Source organism: Cyprinodon tularosa, unplaced genomic scaffold, assembly GCF_016077235.1.
Source record: "Cyprinodon tularosa strain WSP-4 unplaced genomic scaffold, ASM1607723v1 ctg175, whole genome shotgun sequence".
Classification (NCBI taxonomy): Eukaryota; Metazoa; Chordata; class Actinopteri; order Cyprinodontiformes; family Cyprinodontidae; genus Cyprinodon; species Cyprinodon tularosa.
In genome coordinates this window covers 935,840-949,715 of record NW_024038574.1, presented here as the reverse complement: position 1 = coordinate 949,715, position 13,876 = coordinate 935,840, and the positions used below count along the sequence as shown (strand labels likewise).

General features: G+C 39.5%; 1 protein-coding gene across 1 annotated transcript in view; it reads right to left on the bottom strand.

The window, feature by feature from the left end:
* Positions 1–13,876, bottom strand: part of LOC119781328 (collagen alpha-1(IX) chain-like) — a 64,193-nt gene that overhangs the window by 39,090 nt on the left and 11,227 nt on the right. The window contains exons 2-6 of the mRNA XM_038281750.1: positions 12,399–12,484; positions 9,911–9,982; positions 9,348–9,477; positions 1,217–1,613; positions 805–885 (exon numbers count right to left, since the gene is read on the bottom strand). Coding sequence (XP_038137678.1) covers positions 805–885; positions 1,217–1,613; positions 9,348–9,477; positions 9,911–9,982; positions 12,399–12,484 — 766 coding nt within the window. The remainder of the gene's footprint in view (positions 1–804; positions 886–1,216; positions 1,614–9,347; positions 9,478–9,910; positions 9,983–12,398; positions 12,485–13,876) is intronic.

Below are 13,876 nucleotides of genomic sequence, written 5' to 3'. Positions count from 1 at the left end.
CTGCTACAGAACCTGAACCACTGAGAGAAAGGTTTTGAGTTTAAAACTGTAAAAATATGATTAATTGTAGCTGCAGAAGGTGTGGAAAGCCAATTACGCTGCTAATTTTTTTACACATACATTATAAAAGGGCAATTTTCTATTTTAAATGGGAAAATGTCAATGTGATTTGAAAATTTATAAAAACCATCTCTATCCTAAATGGATATTTTTGTCATTTGAATTATTGTTACTATTAAATACAATTTTTTACTTAATGGCTATATGCTGAAGACATTTATCTCACCCTTTACAAATGGAAACCATTGTTGCTACAAGAAATTCAATTACAGTGTCTCTGATTTGTAAAGTGATCTGCAGCTGACTTTAATTATGAGCTGTAGCACAGGAAGCCAAAAAGGCACAACTTTAACAAATATTTGGTTAAAAATTTTATTCATTGCCAAATATATGAATGCAATAGCCAAGCTTTTCAGCTTGTATGAGCATAATACTAGTACGTATGTTACAGCTAATGTTGACATTGAGACTAAAGCTTAATATATTTTTTGCAGATCAGCGGAATATAATACTTAAAAGCTAATCTTATGCAGCTTTATTTTATTGGCCTCTTGTTTTATCCTGCAGAAGAGTTGGACTTTACAGGTAGATTGTAGCACAAGTCTCAACAGGATAATCTTCAGTCTCTGCATCTAGTAAAAGTCAGACTTAATGATCCTGCTGTTGTTGCTATTCTGTATCTCTGCATGACTTTCGCTGGTGCTGTGTGTGTGTGAGGATAGAGCTGAATTTTTGTTACTGTACCTCGGTGGCAGGAAGCTCATTGCAGCTCTCTCTCTGGGCTCTCTTTGGATCGCAGTGAATTAACATCCACTGGAGCTCAAACTACAAAAGAGATAGTAATGTTAGAAAATATTCATAACTTATAGGCTCATTTTGTAATGAGATCCTTAGTAATGATACAGTTATTGCTTTTCAGTTTAGAGTTGATGCTCTCTGTGGGAGTTTCTGAGCTTGATTTTCTGCTCTTGCATTTTTCTGCAGGGATTACATTTTTTTTCCACTTACCCTAAGAACCCAGCTGAGCATTTCTGCTTTACAGCAGCACTTTTATAATTACAGCAAGCACAAAAAGAAGAATGCATTTGCTAACAAACAGAGAGTACAATTTCAGGGGGACTGCCGAGAAGGAGAGCAGGTGTCCATTTGGACTTACCACCACAGAGGCATCGGGATCGGCATCCAGCCTGCCGATGAGGGTGTCTCCTTGTGTGTTGATTGGCCCTTTCCCCTTAATCGGCTTCTGATCTACAGGCTGGCAGTCCACGTACAAAGTGACCTGGTCACGCTCCACGCCGATCATCACCTTGTGCCACTTGGTGTTGAAGAGCACAGATAGTCCAGGGAAGGTGACGGTCTGGAGGTTTCCATCTGCACCCATTAGGAAATACTCCAGAGCCTGCTGGTCGCCATTCAGCCTGAGTCCAGCCTGCTTGTAGCCGTCTTCATCCACTATTTGCCACACGTTCCAAACCTTGCCCACCGTGTTTTTGATCATACGAAAGGTTGTCATGAAGGAGTACTCATCTGGGAAGCCCCGAGGAAAGTTAAGCCTTTGGGGGGTTGGGAGTGAAGAGCAGAATTTAATTGAATACTACTTAACGCCAATTGGTTCTGTTATAACTCAAAAAACATCTGTTATGTCAGAATGAATTCATGATTGCAAAAAAAGCACATTTCAGCATAACTTTGAAGGAGAATACTTTGATGCTAATAACTTAGAGCCTTGTAATCTGTCTTTGGAATTTCAAAGTAAAGCCAAAAGAGGAGCTGTCTCTGTGCATAAATCAGAGCATGCAGGCCAGGGTAATGGTTGGGGACTGTCTGTGGGGTTTTTGTTGTTCTTTTTTTTTTTTTACAACTCCCCAGGAGGTGGTGGATTCATTGATGGCCACTGCCCCAAAAACTTTTACCATGTTGTAAATGATCAAGGTGAGGCAATAACCAAAGGGGTTTCCTGGAGCCTAATAAAATAAAAGAAGACTCCTCCTCCAAATGTTGCCTTTAGGACAGAAAGTCTAAAGCATGTGGCACTTTTTTTGCCCCTTAGTTGATGAGAGAAGCAGAACAGCTGAAGCTGAAGGGGGAGTTCAAAGCATTGCCTGCACCTCCAGACTAGCGGGGGAATAACAATGAGGTATTTGCATTCAGGCCACCAGGCCTGAGTGGCATTGATGAGGGGGTGCCAGTGACTTACATAACAGCCTCTAAATAAAGCTGGCATACAGAAAATACCATTAGCACAAAGCGAGTGGAACAGGAAAACTGAAAAATGTATATTTACTTGAACCAAACTGAATTTTTAACACAGACCTGTTTTACTGTATATGCATTAGCAACATCTCTAAACCGTCCTCTGTCTAGAAACCAGACATGTTACAATCACAGACTTCAAGCTATATTTTGGTTTAATACCTGACAGTGTATTCTGTGCTGTACTGATTTAAATGAGAACAAAATGGATCCATGGTTTTCTTATTTTTGAAAGAAAATGTGGCCTGGATTTGTTTTCCTTGGCTCTCTACTAGCTTTACACATCTTGAGTCTTACCAAGTTTATTTTTTCACTTTTTGCTTATTCCGTAGAATAGCAGAGGATCAGTCAAATTGGATGGGGATGAGAATCTATAGTAGACTCTCCACCTTTAGTGTCACCTGAAAGGATTAACAATCAAATGCAAATGGGATTGTTTTATATAGCTTTCTTTAAGCTTTATGGCTTAATGAATATAATAATCTTATAAGGCTTTTATATTATAAAGGCATTTTCTTTGTTTGTGGAAGTAAAAATTCAAAGTCCTCTTTTTCCTTTATAAAGCTATAAAAAACCCAAATAATTAGAGACCTGATGAAAGGCAAATTTTTAGTTATAAGGCTCCTTTCCCATCGAACAAACACCCATTTTAAGTCATTGAGCCAGACTTCCTGTCTTCTTATAAGCCAAGGCTTAAAACTTTCCTTTTTGATAAAGCTTATTGTTAAAGTGGCTCAGGTTATCCTGATTTACAGTATCTCTATAGTTATGCAGCTATAGACTTAGAGTGCTGGGGGACATAGGGGCCACTTTTCATCACTCCGCATCTCTATTCTCAGTTTTTTTAGTTCAAACTATAACTTTATGCTCTCTTTGCTTTTTCACATCACAGTAGCTTCATCTGGTCTGTTTCTGTTTGGCTTTGTTACCACCCTGGAGAAAAATATCCGCTGGGCTGCTGTCACCAATACCCTCATCTTAAGATGATAGAGTTGAGCTGTTTGTCGGTGTTTAGTCCTGTTTCTCTCCTAGAAAGCTAAATGCTCAGCTTTTACTGTGACCAACTCTATGTGCTCTCTTTAATCCCTTTTGATGTGAAAACTTGCTCATAGCTCACAAGCTTAACCACTTCTTTCCTAGATAGAGCTACCCGTTTTCTGACATAGAAAATATTTATAGATCAGTGCTTTTATGTTCTTTTTGCATGTCTGCTTTTGTCTCATTGAATCCCCAGGTAGGCTTGGATGAAGGCTGCTCACTCTGAGGCTGGCTATGCTGGAGGTTTCTTCTCTCTGCTGCCTTCATACTCATTGTGAAGAATGTTTGCAAAGTGGATGCGAATGTCTTCTTTTGCGCTACGCATACCTAGTAGGAGAGAATCCTGCAAAATCAATGTCTGAGGCAATCAGCTGGTTTTCCTTAGAAAACTCTGAACCAATCTGACTGTATGATCTGGTTGAATTGTCTCTGTAAAGTGCATGCGATGACATGTGTTGTTGGCCCTATATAAAAGAACTGATGTGAGATAAACTGTCCTACTGCTACATACAAATGTAACCAGTAGTCTAGTCGTGAAAAAAAAAAGAAGCGCGATGGTGGATTTTTATTCAATTTATTATTTTTTTTGGAAGCATACATAGCCTAATTAATATAGTCTATTGACCTAAAGCATAGTCTATTAACCAGTCATTGACCTTGACCAAGACACCTTCCAGTAGAACTGCAGTCAGTCTCTGGACTGGCATGGCTATCACTGCTCCTACATAGTTAGCATGGCTATCACTGCCCCTACATAGTTATCATGGCGATCACTGCCCCTACATAGTTAGCATGGCTATCACTGCCCCTACATAGTTAGCATGGCTATCACTGCTCCTACATAGTTAGCATGGCTCTCACTGCCCCTACATAGTTATCATGGCGATCACTGCCCCTACATAGTTATCATGGCGATCACTGCCCCTACATAGTTAGCATGGCTATCACTGCCCCTACATAGTTAGCATGGCTATCACTGCTTCTACATAGTTAGCATGGCTCTCACTGCCCCTACATAGTTAGCATGGCGATCACTGCCCCTACATAGTTAGCATGGCTATCACTGCCTCTACATAGTTAGCATGGCTATCACTGCCCCTACATAGTTAGCATGGCTATCACTGCCCCTACATAGTTAGCATGGCTATCACTGCCCCTACACAGTTAGCATGGCTATCACTGCCCCTACACAGTTAACATGGCTATCCCTGCCCCTACACAGTTAACATGTCCATCACTGCCCCTACACAGTTGGCATGGCTATCTCTGCCCCTACACAGTTAGCATGGCTATCGCTGCCCCTACACAGTTGGCATGGCTATCTCTGCCCCTACACAGTTAGCATGGCTATCGCTGCCCCTACACAGTTAGCATGGCTATCACTGCCCCTACATAATTAGCATGGCTATCACTGCCCCTACATAGTTATCATGGCTATCACTGCCCCTACATAGTTAGCATGCTATCACTGCTCCTACATAGTTAGCATGGCTATCACTGCCCCTACATAGTTAGCATGGCTATCACTGCCCCTACATAGTTAGCATGGCTATCACTGCCCCTACATGTAAGCATGGCGATCACTGCCCCTACATAGTTAGCATGGCTATCACTGCTCCTACATAGTTAGCATGGCTATCACTGCTCCTACATAGTTAGCATGGCGATCACTGCCCCTACATAGTTAGCATGGCGATCACTGCCCCTACATAGTTAGCATCGCTATCACTGCCCCTACATAGTTAGCATGGCTATCACTTCCCCTACATAGTTATCATGGCTATCACTGCCCCTACATAGTTAGCATGCTATCACTGCTCCTACATAGTTAGCATGGCTATCACTGTCCCTACATAGTTAGAATAGCTATCACTGCCCCTACATAGTAAGCATGGCTATTACTGCCCCTACATAGTCAGCATGGCTATCACTTAGGGTGGCCATTTCTATAGCACCAAAAAGGAGGACATTGTGTGGCATATCAATAAATTACTAAGGTGTACATAAGAATCGGGTAAAGTCACATTTATAGCACAATTCTTAGTAGTTTAAAGAGGATGCTTGTGTAGCTGAATAGAACAAAATATTAAAGAAATGTAAAAAAGAATTGGTTCCCAGCATTTGTATTTATTTAATACATTGTGGTGTTTAAAAAGTGACCATTTTTTAACACAATTAATTTGCGCAGAACTGCTGCAATTGATCATAAAGCAGTTGTTTGGAAAAGAAGCTCGAGAAAGAGCTAGAGAATAGGACGATGCAAACTGCAAAAAGTGGCTGGAAAAGAGGAATTCATGACATGGCTGCAGCCTGTCGAGAGTAAAGATGATTTCACCATGTTCTCTATCTATCCATATCTATCTATATATCTATCTATCCATATCTATCTATATATCTATCTATCTATCTATCTATCTATCTATCTATCTATCTATCTATCTATATATATATATATATAAACTTGAGTCATGGAACTGTGCTTACAGCTCCTTATTTCATGTAAACTAATAACTTGTGTACATGATACTTGTTGATGGCATTAAAATTATTTCTAATAGCATTAAAAGAGCATTAAATTAGAGTTCCTCATTCCTGTATAAAACCTGTGAACGCTTAATTTAATATGACATATTAAAAAAATCCCCATCATCATCCAGCAGATGTTCAGTTTCTGCCAAATATTTTCTTTCTGTTGTGGATTTTTGTAACAGGGATAACTAGGATCATACATAGTTTGTATGAACTCTGTTTATTCTCTGCTTCCAAACTCATCATCTCTTCATCCATTCCTGCAATAAGAATTTTCTTTTAAAGTTGTGAGATTCACTCTAGAATCTCACAACTTCTTCCTGGTCTGTTGAAGCACCAATAGTCTGCATCCAATTATTTAATTAATGGCTCTTAGTTTTTGGGAATATATACAAACTATGCTCTAATTTCTAGATACCGATCTGTTTTTACTATAATTTAATTTGACAAACCGGGTCTTCTCTACATTCTTTTTTCTGTTTGTTGCGATTGCAATAGCGGGTCTTGATCTGGACGGACCGGAGGGGAGCAAAAAATAGCTCAGCTCCGTATTTTGACGGGGAAGGACGGAGAAGACGTACGTGGGCGGTGACGAGCGGAGGATGTGGAACAGCTCTCATTGATTTACATGACAGACAAGTACTCCGTACGTGAGCGGGGCGGAGCGCTGACGGAGTATGTGGAACTGGGGGTAAAGGAGGACAAATACACGTCCGGCTGGGTGTAGCGCCGGACGCCGGACAGTGCAATGAAAATCCGGACTGTCCGCCCTAAATCCGGACATCTGGCCACCCTACTATCACTGCTCCTACATAGTTAGCATGGCTATCACTGCCCCTACATAGTTAGCATGGCTATCACTGCCCCTACATAGTTAGCATGGCTATCACTGCCCCTACATAGTTAGCATGGCTATCACTGTCCCTACATAGTTAGAATAGCTATCACTGCCCCTACATAGTTAGCATGGCGATCACTGCCCCTACATAGTTAGCATGGCTATCACTGCCCCTACATATTTAGCATGGCGATCACTGCCCCTACATAGTTAGCATGGCTATCACTGCCCCTACATAGTTATCATGGCTATCACTGCCCCTACATAGTAAGCATGGCTATTACTGCTCCTAGATAGTGAGCATGGCTATCACTGCCCCTACAGTTAGCATGGCTATCACTGCCCCTACATAGTTAGCATGGCTATCACTGCTCCTACATAGTTAGCATGGCTATCACTGCTCCTACAGTTAGCATGGCTATCACTGCCCCAACATAGTTAGCATGGCTATCACTGCCCCTGCATAGTTAGCATGGCTATCACTGCCCCTACATAGTTATCATGGCTATCACTGCCCCTACATAGTTAGCATGGCTATCACTGCTCCTACATAGTTAGCATGGCTATCACTGCCCCTACATAGTTATCATGGCTATCACTGCCCCTACATAGTAAGCATGGCGATCACTGCCCCTACATAGTTAGCATGGCTATCACTGCCCGTACATAGTTAGCATGGCTATCACTGTCCCTACATAGTTAGCATGGCTATCCCTGCCCCTACATAGTTAGCATGGCTATCACTGCTCCTACATAGTTAGCATGGCTATCACTGCCCCTACATAGTTAGCATGGCGATCACTGCCCCTACATAGTTAGCATGGCTATCACTGCCCCTACATAGTTAGCATGGCTATCACTGCTCCTACATAGTTAGCATGGCTATCACTGCCCCTACATAGTTAGCATGGCTATCACTGCCCTTACATAGTTAGCATGGCTATCACTGTCCCTACATAGTTAGCATGGCTATCACTGCCCCTACATAGTTAGCATGGCTATCACTGCTCCTACATAGTTAGCATGGCTATCACTGCTCCTACATAATTAGCATGGCTATCACTGCCCCTACATAGTTAGCATGGCTATCACTGCTCCTACATAGTTAGCATGGCTATCACTGCTCCTACATAGTTATCATGGCTATCACTGCTCCTACATAATTAGCATGGCTATCACTGCCCCTACATAGTTAGCATGGCTATCACTGCTCCTACATAGTTAGCATGGCTATCACTGCCCCTACATAATTAGCATGGCTATCACTGCCCCTACATAGTTAGCATGGCTATCACTGCCCCTACATAGTTAGGGTCTAATACAGAGGATAAATTCCCCACTGTGATCAGCTTGTCACGGTTGGCTACTTCTTTGATGTTATTTATTTTGCTCAGGCTACTCGTAAGCCCACAGCCCGCCAAATTTTGAAAGGGCAATATTATTGCCATTACTGTTAATATATAGTAAAACGTTTACACATTCAGTAATATAATGTCACTGGGGATGGTTTGGGGTGGGACGGTCATTTAAGCAGGGGTATGCCATCCTTCAACTTGAGTACTGCATGTAACCCTCCAAAATGCTCTTACCTGCAATTTCCCTACTAATCTATATTGTAAATCACTATAAAAGGGCAATGTGACTACAAAATCCTTTTACAGATTTTATCCATTTGCCATTTTCTAATAAATATTAATATTATAGTTTCCTTAAACTTCCACCTGAGTTACGGATCTGTGGTTAAGTGGGCGTATTATCTGTGTAATTCTTTTCCTGTCCAACTAGAACTATCTTTATAGGTTTCAGGGTTGTCTTCCCATTTCCAGATGATGAGGTGCTCTTTAAGAATTTATTTTATTACCTAACCTCAATTTAAACCTTTGGACAGCTTTCTCTCTGCTCTATTTCTTGGTCTTCACTAAGATGTTATGCAATGATGTTATCTTCCAACCCTCCGAAGAAAAGCAGAAAAATCACATCACTTGCGAGCCAATTCATTGCATTTATTTGATTTTGTGTTATCAGATTGAAAGAGCGGAAATACGCAAGGATGTAAACAAAAAAGTAAATTAAAGGATCAATTATTCTTACATGGATAATACAGTAAAATGTTTAAAGGTTATCTAAGTTCATAAAAAGGAAATTAAAATGTATTATTCACCTTCTTTTTAACGTTATGTACAAAATGTGAATAATGTATTTTCTTAATTACAGCTTGTTCTTTCAGTTTAGCCCCAGGGGACCCGGGCAGGCTTACTTTCTGTAGTTATAAAGTATATCTTTTAACAAAATCTGCAAAGGAAACCAGTAATTTCATCATTGCTCTAACCAATTCATTGAGACCCTTAGGCTAATTTATTACTGCATAGGCAAAGAGATTTTTTTTCTTACACTGTTGTTAGTTAAACAAGGAAAAACACCCAAATTCTGCTCTGCTGTGTTATGTTAGTAATACCAAGAAAGAAAAAAAAACGTCTGGACATGTTTTTTCTTTTCCTCCACCAATTACACGCTACTCAGCCCACTGTAACATCTGTGCCTGTAATAATGTAACACCTGCACCAGAAGAGTCGCTCCACATTTAGTGTGTTTTCATGTTTGCCCACAAAGCCTGCCGTACTGTACTTACATGGTTGGAATTTGAAAGTTGGCCTCCCTGTCGAGACGGTAGGCCACCTGGAGGGGCGTGGAGCCATCCACCTTCCTCACTCCTTTCAGGGGAACCACGTCCAGCTGGAACTGGGTGATCAGATCGAAACCTGTTGGAGGAGAGCGTGCTGGAATTAGAGATACCTTAACCGCTAGCGGTAGGGGAATTATCACACTCAACACATTTTGTGGGTTTACTTCAGAAGTGGATATTCTATATGAGAAACAGATGATGTTTCCTATCATATCCAGAAAGAATGCAATAAAAACCTTCCTTAATGAAACCACAAAGCAGTTTCGTCCATGTGTTGGAAAAAATCATTACTGCTGCAGTACAGTGAGCAATTACAGTCTTGCTGAGCTGTTCCAAATAAAATTCTTACAACTCAAGTAGAAAGTTTACTAGATAGATAGATAGATAGATAGATAGATAGATAGATAGATAGATAGATAGATACTGTATTAATACAGTTTTTTCCTTTCTTTATTATTTGCTAGGAAACTTCTCATTTTAAATGACTGCACTTTTCATTTTAAATTTACCTGGAAGGTCATCTTGTCCGTTTCTTATTGGTGGGCAGACGGTGTCCCCGTCGAGTCGACTCAGGTCTAATTCTGATGGCAAAAAGAAAAGACGGGGATTATGTTCCACTGGTGGATTGAATTTGACAACTTTAGGTTTGATTTCTGGAGGGAACAAGAAATTAAAAGCAAAGTCCATCATGTTTAGTGGGGTTACGGTTAAAATGCACAGTTAACGCACAGCTCTATTGTAAATCTACATTGGCATTAAAAAACATAGCCATTGCTTTCAACTGCAGATTTAACGACAGGAAACACGGCATTATGTTTGTCACTTCATATATTGTGCGATTTTTTTTATTGCTGTTGCAATGCACGTCTTATGAACTCAAACTGTTTGAAGTTCTCTCCCTCTGATTGCAAAAACAATTCAGCTCAGGTTATTTATATATAGCAATGGGTTTTCTTTCTTACATGTTCCCTCTGGTATTGAATGGAATGATGGAGAACATCAGGTACATGTATGGCGGAGCTAACTGGTAATACTGGGCTCATTAAAAATCTCTCTGCTTTACAATAATTATGGAAGGAAGTGGTGGTAGCATTTCACCAGCAAACAATTAAAAATCTCTGATGCCTCGACCTGAGCATATGTTTCTAGTTTCTTTTTATAATTCTAGTCTGCTGTGGTTTTCTTCACAAACCACGTCTGTGTTTTTCAATGTTTCTAAAAACCTATGCTGTTCTCACATACATTTAATTCATACATTTTGCGGCAGCTATATAAAAATTCAAGCAAACATTTTTAAAGTCGTAGGGAAACGGCTTTTCCAATTTCCGAATTCCACCGAATGGTGCCCAACTTTACACAAGTGTATAAAGTGAATGTGATTGGTCGACTATCAAGGGGGCGGATTGTTGTGGCGGAAGGTTCGCAAGCAAGTTTGGTTGTGACCGGTGTCTCGGAAGCTTCTTGCTAACCAGTTAGCAACTTAGTGCTAGTAGGTTCCCAATGGGAAATTCCATTGGGACCAATTAGCACTAAATTGTTGACTTAGAAACGACACTGTCAAGGAACGCTATGGACAGAGGAAACATGCAAGAGGAGGAGAGTTTAGTGTCGGAGGTCATTGATGAGTCTCCTCTGCGACCTCCTAGAAGGCTTACATGTTTGAGCCCTCGCAACGCTGCCAGTTCTGCTAGCTCTACGCCTGCAGAAGACACGTCCATCCCCGTGAACACTGGGACGGAACTCAATGGGAAAGGAAATTATTCTTATTTCAACCGTTGCGTATATTAGCTGCGACATATGAATCAAGATGCTATGACCGAAAAAATTACGTATAACTAACTGACCTGCATAAGATATAGAAAAAAAAAACCCACAAATTTTAAGTCAGGATTTTTTTTAAATAGAAATTTTATAAATTATGGGGCAATGTCATCTGATAAAGAGTACATTTATATACATGCTTAAGCCAGAATGTTTTAACATTTAAATACGATTTCCCTACGACTTTAAAGGAGGAATAGAATTAGAACTACAAAGTATTGTTTAGCATACGCCTTTTCTGATGTCAGTTAATTTATATCAGGGTGCCAAATTATACTTTCAACAAACAAGCAATTTTTTATATAAATACATAAAATTGATATTAAATCAAATCACATTGTTATGATTTATAGGCAACAAACTATATTTAAACTGGATTTAATCAAGATTAACTTTAAGGTAGCCTTTGCACTAACAATTTACAAGTACAGGAATTGGATCTCTTAGAAAAGAACTATATCTTTAAAACCTTAAAGGCAAGATTTTTTAGATCGAAGGCCTATTGAAAAACAATATAACCTGAGGATGGCAGCAGCCAGAGGGGGCTCATAATTCAACTCTCTGAGTCAGCTCATTAACAACAATCAGCATCAAAACAACACATCTGGAAGCTCTTCCTACATCCCACATAAACTGCTGCGAAATGAGATAAAGCGGTGAGACGGTATTTATAATCCCACATTTAACCACCGCAAAACACTTAAAACTGACTGTGCATGTTAGCCTCAAGTTGTTAAAGTTACTGCCTGATGCGACTGTGTACTCAGAAAAGCAGCCGTTAATGCAATGAGGTGGGGATGAACTGCAGCTTAGACACATGCGTCTCCATGTGTATGCCGTGATAATGAGGCAAATCCCACTGAGTGGCGCACAAGCTTCATGTGGAGCACAAAGCGCGTCCATGTTGGATTTGTAAAGCCCCCAGAATGAGAGCAGAGAAAGGGAATGTCGTGATTATCGGAGAGGAGGTTTAATCTGATTTGATGCTATGACAAAGAGCAGCACACTGTCTATGCTATTTCTGGCCTTGCATCCTCTAATAATGAGATGCTGTATGTAGGTGTGGCCATAACCTTTCTTTGTTTGTTTTTTTTTTTTTCTAGGAGAAATTGACATTACGAGTGACATTTGCATGATGTGCTCTAACCTAATTTCTAACAGAAATGATGTACTTACGTCCGAGAGCTGCTGCAAAGAGATGGGAAAGAAGAGCCACGCATAGGAGAGAGCGTGCCGACGCTGATGGATGGCATTGTTTCTCTCTGTTAAGGAACGATAGAGAAAATCAGTATTCAGTCATATGTCTCAGTCTTTTTGACATTTTCCCTTTTATCTCAATCAATAAAACGCTGCAGGAATGTCACGCAGCACTTAGTAACCTTGGTGCTCAGACTTGGCAGCATTAAAGATTTCAAACCATTGCTTGATTGTGTTTACTTTAACACTAAGAAAGGGAAAGCTAACAAATAACTGCTATGGAAGATTGAAAAAAAGGTACATGAATATTACCTCAAAATTTGGAGAAAGTTCAATCAAAGATCAAACTATTTATCTGCTGTATAGGGACAAATTATATATATCTTTAATGGCATTTTGCTTTAGCTCTTTGAACTCTATAAAAGCTGCTGAAACCAGAATTTCCTTGAAGGAGAACTCCCAAGGGATAAATAAATTTGTGTCCAAGTCTAATTCTGATTATATATAAATATTGAAAATGTCAGGTATTTGTTTGTAAGGCTCTCATTTTAAACAAAGTGCAACAACTGTAGCCCAAGAAAGAAAGAAAGAAAAATCTTGTGTAAATCACTTAAATGATAGTCATTATATCCCAATAGATATTGTGCAATAGAACATACTACTTGAATAGAATTTAGAATAATTTTCCCTTGAGTTTTCCATCAGTGTGCATCTGTGGACAAAATTATTGATACCCTCTGTTTAATGAAAGGAAAAACCAACAAACGTTACAGAAATGAATTTAACCTGACATAAGTAATATTAGATAAAATGTATATGAAAATAAACAAAAACATTTCAGACCTTTACATTAAAACAAGCCTGAAAAAAATGTATGGTCCCTTTAAATGAATGTTTTGTTGCTCAACATTTAAAGTCAATCATTGCCTCATTTTTCCATCTGTGAGTATACAATATAACTATTGTGCCTTTGCAAAAAAAGTAATTTTACTTTTATTGCAAAGAATAAAAGTAAGTAATTTTCTTCCTCATCTGTCCATAGGAGATGCTCCCAGAAGCTTTTCTGCTTGTCAACATGCAGTTTGGAGAATTTTACTCCAGATTTTTTTATTATTTGTTTTCAACAATGGTTTCCTCTTTGGTTCTCTCACACTAAGTCCACTTTTGCTCAGATGACGATGGATGGTGAAATTATGAGTTTATCTTAAATCTCCTCAAGTTTTTCTGGGCTTTTTTTGTTATCAGCTCTTTGATTTGTCATGAAATTCCTCCTGCAGCTACATCTAGAGAGTTTGGTAACACTCCCATGGATCTTACATTTCTGAAGAATTCCCCAAAAGTTTGAAGACTTTTTGCTTCCCATCCAGGAAGCTTTTTTAATTCAAAAATTCCAATTTATTTTTTTTGTTGTTTTTGGAATGGCTATGCCTGGTAATCTTAACCAGCATTTCTGAATA